This window comes from Cinclus cinclus, chromosome 1 (assembly GCF_963662255.1).
Source record: "Cinclus cinclus chromosome 1, bCinCin1.1, whole genome shotgun sequence".
Taxonomy (NCBI): Eukaryota; Metazoa; Chordata; class Aves; order Passeriformes; family Cinclidae; genus Cinclus; species Cinclus cinclus.
This window is the reverse complement of record NC_085046.1, coordinates 147,756,359-147,771,686: the sequence shown is the minus strand read 5'-3', so window position 1 is coordinate 147,771,686 and position 15,328 is coordinate 147,756,359. Positions and strand designations below refer to the sequence as shown.

The 15,328-nt window shown below is 42.4% G+C and overlaps 1 protein-coding gene across 2 annotated transcripts in view; it reads left to right on the top strand.

The window, feature by feature from the left end:
* The first annotated feature begins 5,822 nt into the window (after positions 1-5,822).
* AGO2 (argonaute RISC catalytic component 2) overlaps positions 5,823-15,328 on the top strand; it is a 56,671-nt gene continuing 47,165 nt past the window's right edge. For both annotated transcript variants that reach the window (XM_062491898.1, XM_062491907.1), the window contains exon 1: positions 5,823-6,582. In XM_062491898.1, the coding sequence (XP_062347882.1) occupies positions 6,552-6,582 (31 nt within the window). In that variant the 5' untranslated portion in view covers positions 5,823-6,551. The remainder of the gene's footprint in view (positions 6,583-15,328) is intronic.

Genomic DNA, 15,328 nt, shown 5'->3' with positions numbered 1-15,328 from the left:
ATTTGCAGGTGACTCCAAGCTGAGTGGTGTGGCTGATGTGCCTGAGGGACTGGATTCCATCTGGGCTGGACTGGGCTCTGAACAACCTGATCTAGGTGAAGATATTCCTGTGCATTGCAGTGGGGCTGGGCTATCTGACCTTCAAAGGTCCCTTCCAAACCAAACCAAGTAAGTCAAAATATCAAAAATAAGCATAAGCAAAATTATTCAAAAAATTTCAAAGAGCTTGAAAGCTTAGAACCCTAAAAGTCCAATTTTCTATTACCAGCAAAGTGTATCCAACAGCCTGCTTTTGTAGTGCTCCTTTGTAGAAGTCTCAGGATTTATTACACCATTGCAAGTAAAAACTGAGATAGGCAAGAGGGGCTTTACCTGTTCTATCCATCCCTTCCTAAGAATCAGAAACAACTGATAATTTCACTAAACACTCACTGCTAGAGATGAAAAATGCACAGTGATTAAGTGCTTAATTTGTGAGTGGTTATCAGTATTGGTGGGGTCACCAGCTCTGAATTTAAGCATTTACTTAAACTTCCTATTCAAGGCACAGAGCCATTTTCTACATTTTTACACCTAACTCAAAGCAGCAAATAAATCCACCTTTCCAGTGGGATTAAATAACCAGGAACCTCTGTCATTGCTGAGTGCTTGAGGATGAGATTTCACAGGGACTTGCATGAGCCTGCCTTGTCTATCCCTCACTCCAGGGCTGCCAAGATCTCCTGTGCAAAAGCCCTCAGAGCTGTCCCAGTGGTCCATGAGATGACCTGACTGAAAAGTAGCAACAGAGAAATAAGATTCCTTTTCAATCAACTAAACTTGCAAATATTGCTGGCCTGGGAGATGAGTACTGGAAGTGTGCAAGCAGTCAGCAAAATTACAGGTTTAATAGACATGGTTTTGTAAGAGTTCTGATATAACAGTCCTTGAGCTAAAAAATTATTAGAAATGCTGATGGGTTGTTAAAAATAAAATATGAAGACCCAAAATTTAAACGTGAAATTCACATAAGCTTAGGCTTTGGTTGGCAAAGATGCTAATTAAATGAGATTTGCCTGCATCCTTGCTTCATGGCTGTCTTGCTGCATCTATTGAGTGACACTGATAAAGCTGCTCTGTAGGAGCCCAGAATAAAGTTCTGATGAAAATATATCACTGTGTAAAAGAAAGCAAAAAAACAAAAGAAACCCCAGTTTCCCAGTTTTGCTGCTTTCTAAAGCTTTTGGAAGCCTAGGTATCGGATCAGGATTGCTGGTTAATAAAGCTTCATTAATAAAGCTGGTTAATAAAGCAGACCAAGGGTCTAGAATTTTGCAGTGGTGTGTACTTTTCACCTCTGATCCTGTAGCTGTCTGTACTTTTACTGTCTAACACATAGCCATCTTTTTGGAGCAGAAGTCTCTGTCCTGGATGACTCTACAGCAAATAGATGGAAGAAACCCCAACAAACCCACCTACATTCTTCTGTGTGTTCTGCTATTCCAGGGTGATGAGTCACTTCCAGGCTGGTGAGGTTTAGGATGATGATACAGCTGTGTACTAGAAAGCTGTGGCAGGATCGCACAGGGCTGTCTTCATGATAAACAAAACAAGTAACTTGGTTATGAAACTTCCCTGGGGTGGATGCTTTACACTTGGAGGATGGATGGTGAAGAGCAGTGGCAGAGGTCTGGCTGGATGTGCTTGTGCATTGCCAAGGAAGATGAAAACATCGGCAAGATCCATCATTATCATACACAAAGCAGTCAGCACTTATCACCTCATCCTCAGTGTGAACACTACAGAGCTCATGCCTGAGCTTTAGAAACGTGACCAAGGCCATTGGTGGTCATCAAAGTGGTCAGACTCAAGAGGTCTTTACCAAGGAGACTTGAAGTTGATAGTTCCTTTCTCTTTCCTTGTCCTTGCTTAACTGTTTTGTTGCTGTTTATAACCCTCCTGAGGTGATTGGTCTCTCCTTGAACTGCCTCTCTTCCTTCAGCTGTCAAGGCTGCAGTTTCTCAGTGACCAAAGTGTGGCCAGCAGGACCAGGACAATGATTGTCCTCCTGTACTGAGCACTGGTGAGGCCACACCTCGAGTCCTGCGTTCAGATTTGGATTCTTTGCTACAAGAAGGACATTGGATCCTGTCTGAGGAAAAGGAACAAAGCTGGGGAAGGAGCTACCTGACAGGAGGCTGAAGCCAGGTGGGGGGTGGTCTCTCGTCCCAGGTACTAAGCTAGGATGAGAGGAAATGGCCTCAAGTTGTGCTCAGGGAAGTTTAAATTCACTATTAAGAAAAAAATTCTGCATGGAAGGGATGGTCAAGCATTGGAACAGGCTGCCCAGGGATGGGAGTGAGCCAACAGCCTCGGAGGTATTTAAAAGACATGTAGATGTGGCACTTAGGGACACACTTTTTTCTTGGTGAACAGTCTCAGGTACAGTATTTGCTTCTTTTATCTTCTTCTCGGAAATTCCTTTTTGTTCCTAGTTGGGTTTTTTTTGTTTTGTTTTTTTTTTTTTTTCCTTGTAATGTAGTCATTACAATGAAGAACAAAACTCTGGTATTTTTAAAACTGTTATAACCCGTGTGTGTAACACATCCCCATTAGGTGGTGCTGCATCTTTTCCATCAAGTGGAATTGTTGCATTGTTGGCTCTCATCATCTGGAAAAGTTTTCTTTTTGAGTGAACTGAAGTTAGTAATCTAATGATAATTAGTTTGGTTTTATTTTCTTTTCTTTTTAAATAAATTAATATTGCAATTCATTTCACAAAAGAAATCAAATGCAGCTTTGTGGCTGGGTAGCTGGGACAGTTACCTGATTATAGAAAGACAAAAATCAGGTTTTAGTCCCTCCACCATGGATTAATTGTGGTTAAATATTTAATTGTTAAAATAACAAACAAAAATAACATTTCTGAGCAGGAACAGAATCCTCAAAGTCTTTGCAAAGTGTGAACACATTAGGGCATAGAACCATGGACTTCTTCACTTTGGTTCTGATTTTAAATTCTTATGTAAAGTAGAACGCAATATGTGACAGGTCTAATGCATGTACTCCAGGATGACACTGTAAAGGTTAGGCCAGTTGAGAGATGGCAAATATAAACCTAAGTCCCCTCCAAGTCAAGAATAAAATTTACATCTTTCAGCTCTGAGCAAAAATGTTTGCTGCTGTATCACTGTAAGCAATGACTGCTAGACATTTATAAACCCTGGGGTTTTAAAATTAATTCAATTTAAAATGGGAGTGGTTGTTCCTTAGGGAGATCAATATATATTTTCTCATCAAAAGAAAAGCTCTATCATTTGTCACTGGCCTATTTGTATAGAAAATATTTTCCTTAGATTGCTGCTATAAGTGATTTTTAAATGCTGCTCCTAAATACCATCTTTGCTTCCAGAATTATTAGAACATGCTTTTTTTTTTCTGAAATTAATAATGTCTTCTGTGACAGATATCAGTTCTGGGAAATGTCAACTTGAAATCCAGCAGTTAAGACAGGTATTGTGCCCAAGAGTCACACTTTTAAAATTTTCTTTTAAAAAACTAATTTTAAGTGTTTAAGCAGCTGTTATTATACTACCATATAATTGTTAATAAAGCATATAAGGACCATGCATAAAAGAATGCTGTTGCAGAGCTTTAAAGCTTCTCTTTCAGAAGAAACCTTTTCAAGAACTGAGGCCTTTTTTGGGCGAAATGACCCAGTAAGACATAATTAGATTTCACTGTACTCCAAAACAGCAGTTGTCAGTGACAGAAAGCATTGGAAAAAAGCAAGTGACATGGCCCAAAATGAGTGTGTGAACAGAGGTAGAAGAGAGTTGGAGCTCTCTTTCCTCAGATGCACAGAAATGCTGCTGGAAGTGCTCAGTACCATGAAAATATACCTGAGGAACAGCACCACTTCCACAAAACTGTGCTTAAATAAAACAAATTTAATTTGTTATTTGGCTGACTGTGTAGTTCTACAGTCTTGTATAAACAGTGATAAATGTCTTTGCTTATTTAGTGCTAAATCCAGAAAAATCAGCTCTAAATCAGTACAAGAATGTTGCAGTCTAGGATGTTCGAGGCATTAATTGTCATTTTCAGGATCTCTGTTTTTTAAGGATTTTTCAATTGCAGAGCATCCTGTTGAGCCAGAGAGAAGTGTGGGATAGGTATTTAGTAAAACAGTTGTAAAACCTCCTCTAACACTTCACCTGTCTTCTGATGCTTGTTAGCTTGTAGTTTTCAAACTGCTACCACAGTGGACTTGTAGCTTCAGTGTCAGTGCTGATAGCCAGGATGACCAAGTTAGTCCAGTGAACACTTACAGAAAGTTGTCAGTGTATTTTATGCCCTTTTCTTTCTTAAATGCAGGTCTAACAGGCACAATAGCATGTCTAATCTTAGAGGAAGTTAAATTCCTAATCAGGTTGAAGAGATTGGTTTAACTATAACATCAAAAAATTATATGTTGATGCAGAAATTGCATGTTTTCCTCCTGCCACCTCAGCAGAAAGGCCAAATGTGTCTCATATAATTCTCTTTGGCTTTTGTTTTGGGGGATTTTTCCCCCATCCACCCTTTTTTTTTCAGCCTCTGTTAAGATTATATAGCATAAACCAGAAATCATTGTTTGTTATGCAAAAATGTTACCCAGCTCCTCACAGGGAGGAAAACAACAACCCCTTTGCCAGCTCCTTTGTTTATATTTTTGCTAGAGCTGCTTGGCTTTACTTTAAAACTAAAGTTGACCCATAATTTTGTCCTTTATTTGTTTATAGTCACGGGTAAATCTTTACTTTTCAGCAATTTGAGAAGCCTGGAATGGAGACAAATCCAAAATCACTCCAGTGGAAACTCTAGTGGTGACAATGGTTTCAGGAACAGTTCACTTGAAGTGAAAGCTGAGCTGTTAACAGCAGCCCTTGAATATCTGCAAGTATGACCCAAAGGGGAGAGTAAATACTTTGGAACAGTAAAATGCTTCTGTATCACTGATGAAGAAGGATATTAATTGGGTTGATGAACACTACAAGCTGTATGTTTACCTTGCTCTTTGGCAAGATAATACTTGGTGAAGGAACTCAGTTGACTTTGACAGAGCTTGACTATTTTGAGTTGAAAACCACACAATTTTCTTAAAGACTTCCACATCAACATGAAGGAGGTGATTAAAAGTATAGCTCATGGCTGTGCTGGAACTCTGTAGGTAACTCCTGTGGAAGTGAGCGTCATTAACTTGCTTTTTGCCTCCTTAGCAGGTTTACCTTTATTTTTCCTACTTTATTTTGAAAGGAAGAGGTACTGATTAGGTGACTACAAAAGGATGACACTTCATGTAGGAATTATCATCTCCGTTATGGAATCATAGAATTGTTTAAGTTGGAAAATACATGTAAGATCAAGTCCAACCATTAACTCAGCACTGCCAAGCCCATCGCTAACCCATGTCCCCACATGCCATATCCACGACTTTTAAATCTCTCCAGGGACATCTCCAGGGTCTCAGTGCATCAAACTCATCAGTACTCTGCCTCTTTCACATTTCTAGTTTGTTTTCCCCAGTACTAAACTTCATGTAAGTACACCAGACATTACCTGGTTGTACTAAACTTTGCATATGTACAATACCAGACATTATCTGGTTGACAAGGACAATAAGGCAACCCTGCCACAGCTGGGTTTCACAGATATGATTAAGAGTTGATATGGGAATCCATGAGGTAACTGGGCTGAGGCTTCCACAGCAACAGGAAGATTAAAAGAATAAAAACAAACCCAAATTTAACTCGAGAGCCAGCAGTACGTGTAATACTGATATAATTCCGGCATACCTTTCAAACATGTAACAGGGAGAGGTAGCAGAGAGAGTGCTAGAGGCACAGTCATTTCCCAAGGTCTCACTGAAAGCCACAGGATGACAAGACATAGTCTTAAACTATGCGCCAGGGGAGGTTTAGGCTGGACATCAGGAGTTTCTTCACAGCATGGGTAATTAAACATTGGAATGTGTCGCCCAGAGTGGTGGTGGAGTCCCCATCCCTGGAGGTGTTGAGGGAAAGACCGGACATGGCGCACGGTGCTCTGGTGCGGTTGACATGGTGATGTCCGGTCACAGGCCGGACTCGGTGACGTGCCAGGACTTTTCCAACCTCACCGAGTGAGAGACGGCGCGCTCCGAGCTCGGGCGGGCCCCAGCGCAGCCCCCAGCGCTGCCCACCCCTCTCCTCCTGCCGCGGCCGCTTCCCGCCCGCCCGGGCCGGAGGGCGGAGCGCCCCTTCCCCGTGACCCCGCGGCTCCTCCTCCTCCCCTCCCCGCTCCTCAGTGCCGACGAGTAACCTGGGTTCCCGGCCCTCCTCCTCCCTTTTTCTTTTCTTTTTTTTTTTTTTTTTTTTTTTTTTTTTCCCCTCCCTTCCTTCTTTCCTCCTCTCCCCTTTTCTTTTCCTCCCCCCTCCCCTTCCCTTCCTTCTCCTCCTCCCCTTCCCCCGACGGCGTAGCCGGGGCTCGGGCTCGCTCCCTCCCCCGTGCCCTCCCCTGGAGCCGCCGCCTCCGCCGCCTCGCACGGAGACATGTACCCGGGAGCCCCCTCCGCCGGACCCGGTGAGCTTTCGCCCGGGTTTGTTTCCCTCCTCCGCTCCCCACGGAGCGGCTTTCCCGGTCCGTGTCCCTGGGGAGCCCCGACAGCGCCTCGCCCCCCCCCCCCCGGCTCGGGCCTGGCCGGAGCGGCGGCCGCGCTGGCCGGGGGAAGAAGGAGGGTCAGGGCGCCGCCGCCACCCCGCGCAGGGCCGCGTGTCCGGAGGCCCCTCTGAGGGGAGGGTCGCCTTCCCTGCCGCGCTCCCCCTCCGTCTGCCGAGCCCTGAGGCCGGCGCAGCTCCCGCTGCGGACCGGGGTCTCCATTTCCTCCCTCCCGGTTCCATCCCGGGATTCCCGGCTGGCCGCGTGTTCGTCAGCGGCCGCGCTGCGATAGTTGCGCTGTGGCGGTGCGGGTGGAGCGTCCGCATGTCGGGAGGGCTGCGAGAGCTGAGGGGCAGCGTTCGGAGTCCTCAGCCTCGCTCTGTCCTGTGGGCAAATTGGGAGCACAGGAGGGGTGGACGTGCTGCGAAGAAGGTTCAGCAACTCTCTTAGGGACGCTTAATGTCACTTTTGAGGACATACAGGTTAATAATGTGCGAATTTGGGCAGTTCGTAAGAGACAATGTTTTTTGCTTTTTAGTCTTGGGCGTGAGAATTCTTATGTAGAAACAACAGTGTTTGGGTGACTGGCACCTAGTTTTCATCTAGAAAAGTTTCAAAATAAATGGAACTTTATTTAATGCCACTATTCTCAATGGTTCTGCCTAAAATGTCTTTCCTTAGAGGGATAATCTAGCAAAGACTGGTGTAGGGAAATGCAGGACCTGTAACTGAGATATCTTATATTGCTCTTACAGATGCTTCTGTAAAAGCATTAATATCTTGGGATCCACGGTTAGGTTGCTGGCTTTTTTTTTTTTTCCCACTTTTTTTCCCCTTCTGACTTGGTTCTCTTGAAGGGGCAATAATCAAGAAAGACAATCAGGATGATTATTTTCCTTTTGAAGTACAGCTCTTCTGTTTCTACTTTCTCACTGGGCTCTTGCTAGCGCAGCAGGCAGACAGGTCTCTTACAGGTGTGTGTGTTCAGACCGATGTTCAGGATCTTGCTTTCATGTGAAACATTATTTGCACATTTCGGCACTAATAACTGTGTAGAACTGTGTTTGTAATCCTTTGGTGGTTTCTCTTGCTCTGGCACAGGTACACTTTGAATTTACAGGTACTCATGGTGGCTCACATCGGGCTGTTGCTGTGTTCACCTCCTGGTGATAGAGCTTGTTCGAAATTGTGCTTAAGGAGAGAGATAATTAAAAATATTACCAGCATATGGGCTGAGAGTAGTTTCTTGTGTGGGAGTCTCTTTATTTATTCTCTATCCGATCCTATCACTTTCCCTTTCACTTGGAATGATCTCCCGGCTGGTGGCTGCTGTTTGCCATCAGGGACCCACATTCGGTGTGAAAGAATGTTCTCCCCTTCCTGCAGCAACAACCTCTTGACCTCGGGCTCCTGACCGTGCTGTACTTCCACCAAGCCCTAGCTGGCTGTGTGTTGTCACTGGTGCGTGTTTCGGGCTCCAGCTGTTCTGCTGCCTCCAGCCGAGCTCATCCTGTGTCTTGTTTACTTCCGAGTTTATCGGAGTGGCTCAGCCCTTTCCCCTGCGCGCCGCCGGGCAGTGGCCGTGTCTTGTGCCGGGGCAGGAGCTGCGAGTTGTTCTCCACATGGTGAGTGAGGCTCTGCTTCCTTCCTGTGAAATCATCCGCAGACAGCCTCAGCAGCACAGTGGCTTCTGGCAGCCCAGGCAGCTTCCTGCTCCACTCCACGCGCAAGGCAGGGCACCTTGGAGATTTTTAGTGGCGTGTGGCTGTTCTGTGAACCAGCCTGGAAGCAGGGACTGTGAAGTCCCCTGCCGCATGTTAATCTGAAAACTACGAAACCACTGTGTGTGAAATCCTGCTCGGAGGAGAGCAGAATTGTGGTTTACAACCCCTCCCCGAGCCAGAGCTGCTGTGAACACCGGTGAGCTGCAGCCTCTCCAGGTCTGTCAGCACATCCTTGACACCAAGGAAAGGCTCCATTCCTCTCTGCCCTCTCCAGACGCTGCTGATGCACAGGGGCTGCTTTGCTCTCCCAGCTCCTGCTGCCGAGCTGGACTCTGCAGCCAAGCCCGTCTGAGGCTGCCTCTGGTGCTGGCCTCCTGCCAGGGGAACTGCTCAATTTGCCACAGGGTTTGCTATTTTAGTCTTAATTCTTTTTCTGGAAACAGTATCAAGCAAGCTAGGAGGCCATATCTGACTGATTTCAAGAAATTGCTGCTGAAGGTGGAAAGTTTGTTCAAACATTCTGTTACATTAGGAGTAAGATGGGTTTTTATACAGGAAGGGGTTGCCATGAAATCACTGTTTCCATAATTAGGAAATTAATGATCCCTTTTTGCTTTTTCCTAAAGACTGACTGAGTTCTTGACTTGGCATTGAATTTGCTGTGACTTGTGTCCATACTCTTTTTTTGTTTCAAGGAAGTGTGAAAAGTAAAAATCTGAAAACCTGAGAGGGAATTATTTTTTTAAAGAAAAGTCTTGATACTGCTGCTTTTTGGTGTACCTTTTTTTAGGAGGAAGAAAAATGTCAAAGTGGCATAATAAAAATACTGTCATTCAGTTAAAAGACTTGATTAAAAACTGCATCAACTTCTGGAACTTGCACTTCTCTGTTGTAATGTATTTATTAATTCTTAACTTTGCATATCACAGATTTCTCTTTTTTCTTTGAAAGGATGTTTAGTTTTGCCTGATGCTGAAGATCCTAATTTATTGTTGAAGCAGCAGGTGCCTGAAAAGGAGTGTGAAGTTGATTATAGCCTTGCATACGAAATACTGTTTTTTCCCCTAGAACAAAAAACAACTTCATTAAATTAGTGGAACTGAAGTTATTTTCTTGCCATTTAGTTTTAAGTTACCCTTTAAAAATTGTGAATAACTGTTGAAATTTTCAAGTCTTTTTTGATTTTTCAGTGCAGGTACTTGGTTTTTACCTTCCATATATTTTTTTGAAGATTTTGCGTGTTGGATGTTGATTCTCTTTGGGGGTCTTCAGTTTTAAAATGTGGTGCAGGGAAAAGTGTGCTCATGCCTTAACTGGGGTAGTAGAAATGGCAGTATCTTCACCTGGTGGCATTTAATGCACCAGTGTCCTCTTAGCTTTTATGTCAGTGGGAGCAAGAGCTCCCTTGTACCTCCTATTAAAGGTCTGCCCTTCTCTTCTTAAAAAAGCTTTCTTTCTTGGGGATGGATGTGGACCTGGTCTTACTCTGCTGCTGGTTTCACAGAGTCATCCAGCTTCTTTGGCTTAATTCTATACCCTAAATTAATGCTGACACTCCATATAAGCTGCCACACACAGGACAGAATGAAAACTTCATATACAGCCTCAGCTCTCTTCATTTTTGCTAAAATTGAAATTGCATTTGACAGAGTTACAGCCTACAAAACACAGCATGATTTTTTCAAATGTGTTGTTGTCATGACCAATATATTTTCCTAAGGAAAGAATAATTCTATATTATAATGTTGCTTCAGATAACTGTTGTCTTCAGGTGGCTTAAAGATGAGGTGGTTTGTTGGAAAGATAATTGGTGGTGTGAGATGTGTCACCAAACTTTCTCCTTTCCATGGTGAACTGAGCTATGCTATTTGCTGTTGGGAAGTGAAATGTCTTTTCCAGCAGTGATTCTCTTGCTGTCTCTGTGGTTACATGGGATTTTGTACACTTACTTTTACTTCATCTTGAAGTTTTTCACTTTTGCAGAATTGTTGTGTGTTCCTCTGTACTTAGTGGTGGATTGGAATGTACGGAAGCAATGCAGAGCAACACCCAAACCTTCCTGACTTCCAGGAAAGTTCTTTCTTCACAATTTGTAGCCCTTCCTTCACTTCACACCACCAGTCTGCCTCTCTTTCACAGAAGGGTGGAAAAGGCATATAATCACTTTAATTCAGTCAAAGAAAATGCCTTAGACGATCATCTGATATTCTTGTATCCCTCAGAACTGTATAGGAGGGAAAGATTTTTACATTTCAGAAACCAACCCTTCCGAACACTTCTGGCCTTCCAGAAATTGCAGGGATCAGCTAATGACCACAGTAAACTTCTGCTAAATTGGCTTTGCAAACAGAGATAGTTTTAACTAATGAGGAACTTTACATGCCTGATGAAAGTCCTGTTCATGTTGGCTAAGCCTGCCCTGACAACAGCTTCACAGAACTTTTAAGGCCTGTCAAAATTGTGGTGTTTTGCTCCCCTTACTTCATGTTTAAGCAAAATACTTGGTCCTGTTTTTAGTGATGAAGTTTCTAATACTCATCCTACTAGAAATTATTGGTAAATCTCTAAATGAAGAAAAGTCAGCCTCCAGTATATCTTATTTTTGGTAAGTTATGAACTAGAGAAAAAAAAAGCTGGTGGAAAATATTACGTAGTTTTAACTGTAGTGGCTGTGGGTAGGGATCTGTTCCATGCATTGTCCAATTAATTTGTTTTAGTATCTTGCATCCTTTCTGATGTACTCACAAAGCAGCCCACTAGAATGTAAAATATCTCTTATCCTCTTGACTAAGGAAGCACAGCCCTTTGAATTCAGTGCAAAGGGATTTTTGGTTGGGTTTTTTTCCCCACGTATATTGTAATGCACAAATTTGGACTTAAAATTTTTATTATACATTTTATACTGCGGAAATTACCAGAGCTGTAATTTGTGCATCCCTTTGGTAGCCATTTCTAAGAAGTTTTGCTTTGAAGAGACTTTCTAGTACTGTCCAGGCAGTGGAGATTTTTCTAAATCCTTAAGACTGAGGTGATGCCTGTATTTTTATATAGTCAGGACTGTTTTAATCAGTGGTGTCTTTTAGTCTGTTTAGGAATCACCACAGATTATTGCAATTCATTTGAACCTCTCTATTTTAATTGTTTTGCTTTTATTGTTCTCTTTTCAGAACAATATTTGGTGCTTTCCAATAAAAAGTTTTTGTGTGAGTATTATTTCATCTGTTTCTATACTCTGTCTTTGCATTTCATATTAAGCAAAATTACTTCTGTTAAATACCCTTCCTTATAGCTGTGCTGCAGCTGTGAAGACACATGGTACCTGGTGCTCAGGCTTTCTAGGAAGGAAAGTTTTTTCTGGGTTTTTTTTTTACTGTCTGACTTCACAAAACTGGACACAGCCAGGGTGGAAGCAAAACATTGATTTAGATGGAAAGTCCTGTGGATCCTGGCATAACCAAGTCAGTCCAAAGCTTGCTTTGAGTTTTTTCTTTTGAATTGGGTACTCATTGAGGTGTCTACAGTGCTACCAAATTTTACTATTTTGGGTTGTGAAAGGGATTCACTTATTTTTTTTAATCACAGGTGTGGTGAGAGTAATCTGTTCTCTCCTATTGTAATTTGTTTGTCCTGTTCTGTTTTTTTGTGGTGCTGCTCAGTTGTGTTCTGTCTTATTGTATGGGAGTTTATTGCCACCTGCAGTGAAGTTGTTGGGGACCAGGTCCCAGCATTACTAAGGCTGCAGTCATGCAAGTCTCTGCTCTGGGAGAAGCATTAAAATATTTAACTTTTCAGAGATGCAGAAGAAAATGGAAGTTTTATTTTTTCTGGGAAATAAACTAATCTCAGCATGTTATTTTGAGAAACTTGAAAATACACTTCTGAAACTTTTGTATATCAAGTGATAGTTATGATTTTGCATATAGTCTGTGAAAAACTTCTGTGGCCACTGAGGAGCTGCTTTGGCAGTGTTGGACACTGTGGGTGGCTCTGTTTGAGCTGCTCGTGTCAGTATTGCAACTTTTTGTCTCAGTGATGCATTTTTTATGTTCCTGGTTTAGTCACAAAAATTACCCAAGAGCTTATTTATGTGAGAAAATAGTGAAATTTTAATTTTAATTTAGTAGTAGGAAGTGTGTGTGGATGTGCTAATTTAGATTTATTTTAAATAAGCCAATTTTAGAAGAATTCCCAAGAGTGGAGGTTTCACTGGCTTAGCTAGATCAATCAAAAAATTGTTTGAAGTTAAACCTGTCATGTAGATGAATAAAGCTTTAAAACATAATTATTACTGGGGCCTCATTGTATACCTTCTGAAACTTGTTTAGCAAGTGTTTGCTATTAAAGGACAGGTATCTGTTCATACAGAGGGTGAACTCCTGTCTAAATGTTGCTGTGTTCTTGACTTTGATAATGAACTTATAGCTTGTGGTTTGCACTGAATGTTCTCTTTCTACTGGTTTTTGTGGGCTGTTTAAATCAATTTCTCTGTTGGTTTTACATTCTTGCCCCATCATGCTCCTCCATCATCTCTGAAATCCTAGTGGAGGTCAAGGCTTTGGGAGAGCAGAGGATTTCTCTTGTTTGTGGTTTTTAACTGCCAGTGAAACATAAGGTTTCTCAAATAATACTACTTGTCAACTTCAGTTCTGCTGACTTACATGTTTGTGTTGTGAAGTCTACTGAGAGACATAGATTTAATAAGAAAACCCAAAAAACCACCGACCCTCCAAACCACAAGCAAAACAAAAAATAAAATAGAGAAGAAATCCAGGTTCATGTTGAAATGACAATGTAGAAGAATTACTTTCTTGGTCAACCAGTGCATTTCATTTTGAGATGAGCTTCAGTGTTTAATGAGGGAATGCTTAGGAATAACTCACAGGGATTCGGAATATTTGCATAAGGGTGTGTTGTTTAAAAAGTCAGAGCTTCTTTCAGAAGGAGGAAACTTCCCGACAGGGCAAGGAAATTAAGCTTTGTTGTCTGGGTCTCATTATGTGATAAGAATACAGTAGTGGTGGGTTTTTTCCTAATTGTTTTACTTGCAAATTTCCTTTAATGTCAAATTTCTGGGGGACCTCTCTGTAGCAAGCTTTTATGAGACTTTTTTTACCTTTCATAGCTGAGTTTTAGTGTCAGATAATATGAGAAGATCAGTTGCTTACAAGAAGCAGGTGGAGGAAAAAAACACTGAGATGTAATGGAAAAAAAAAAAATTCTGATAGGGGACTTCGGCTGCCAGCCTACACTCTGTAATATCTCAGTTATTCCACTATTGGGAACCTACATTTTGCCCTCTTTGTAGTGATGCTGAAAGCCACAGCCCTATCTCTGGAAACTGCAGGAAATACTACTGCATGTTGAAGATGCTGCTACAGCTGCTTTCACTATCTGAAATGATAAAATAAAGCATAACCTCGGCTCCTAAGTGGGAATTTTTCTATTTTGAAACTAAACCACAAGAGTGTTCATGTAGATTAATCCAGTGTGGGTATGGGAAAAGAGCTTTTTTTCCCTAGGAAGACATGACTACTTCTGAGTTACAGCTCTACAGTTGAGTTTTGTATGTTAAAAAGTTTTTAGGAATAAAGACAACTTAATTTTTATATTTTGCACAAAAACACTGCCAGCCAAAGTTTGTGTGGGCATGAAATGTCCTTACAAAGGTACAACTCAAAGCAGAGCCATCCTAGCTTCTTTCTTTAGTTAGCTGAGGGCAAATCACTTCTGTGTTTCATTAAGCTGTGCACAATGCAAATCCCACAGAGAACGTGGATCTGGGGCCTCTGTGGCACCAGTTCCCAGCTGGTGAGGCACAGCACATGGAAAACCATGCCAGTGGCTATGGAATGGAGCCCGAGCCATTAGAAGTCCTTAATTCGGTGGAGCTGGTGTGCTTGTGGGCACTGGTGGCTCTGAAAATGCAGGAGAGGCACAGGGTGTGATGGTAGGGAAGGGAAAAGTGTTGGGAGAGCAGCACTGCTGAGAAGTCCAACCCTGGTTCAGGCGATTTGATCTGCCCAGCTCGTGGGCTGGAATGCAGAGCAGTTCTTGCTGTTTCTGAGGAAGAAAAAAAAAAAACTCTCTGAAAGCCTGAGATGTGGAGGTAATGGAGCGTCAGGGTGAGCTGTACAGCTCTCACGGTGTTGTGTGATGGCAGCTGGTGTGTGCAGAAGGTGTTGAAGTACCTAATGTTGGGGCTGGGGCCGTGTACCCCTTGCTGAGCTCAGCTCTGCACCTGGCAGCAGCTGCCTTTACTGTGGCTCCTGGGGACTGAATGGAATGGCTTGTCTGTCTCGTGTTCACACCAAGTAGTGATGGAAACTTCAGTCTGTGTGTTAAATTTTTTGGGAGGGTCAGTCCTGATGTATGAAGAAGTCATGCTTTACCAGCCTTGTCGTGACTCAGAACAAAAACAAGTAAAAAGTGAAGGGTGGGTTAGGCTGTTTCCTACACACCTCTGCAGTTCCAAGTGTCAGGTAATACAGAAGGAGGGGGAGCTGCATTTCTTTTCTAAACTAAATGCAAACAAGGGGTAGGGAAAGCATAATGTGGGATGGTGAATAGGGAATTTCTGGTCTTACCTTCTTTAGAGTAGAAGCAGTCTGAAGGGAGCAAGCAACACGTGAAAGTAGGTAGGTTGGGGATTTTTTTGTTCCCTCTTAAAAGATGTGTTTATTCACTTTAGGTCTTTTGAAATGGCAAAGAACAGAGATTGTATTGAATGGAGGCATTGCTCTTTATGAATGCAAAAAATATCATTGCATTCTGTATTTCAAATTGTTAGGAAAGACATCTGGAATTAGTTCAGCATCATTTTCTAAGGCATGGAAAAGGGAATGAGTCATGATGGTCAAATGTGATATATAGCACTAAGAATATTCTCCATTTCCCCCTTCACTGAATGGAAGTTTGTCTGAAGATGGAGTTATTTTGTACTTTGAATT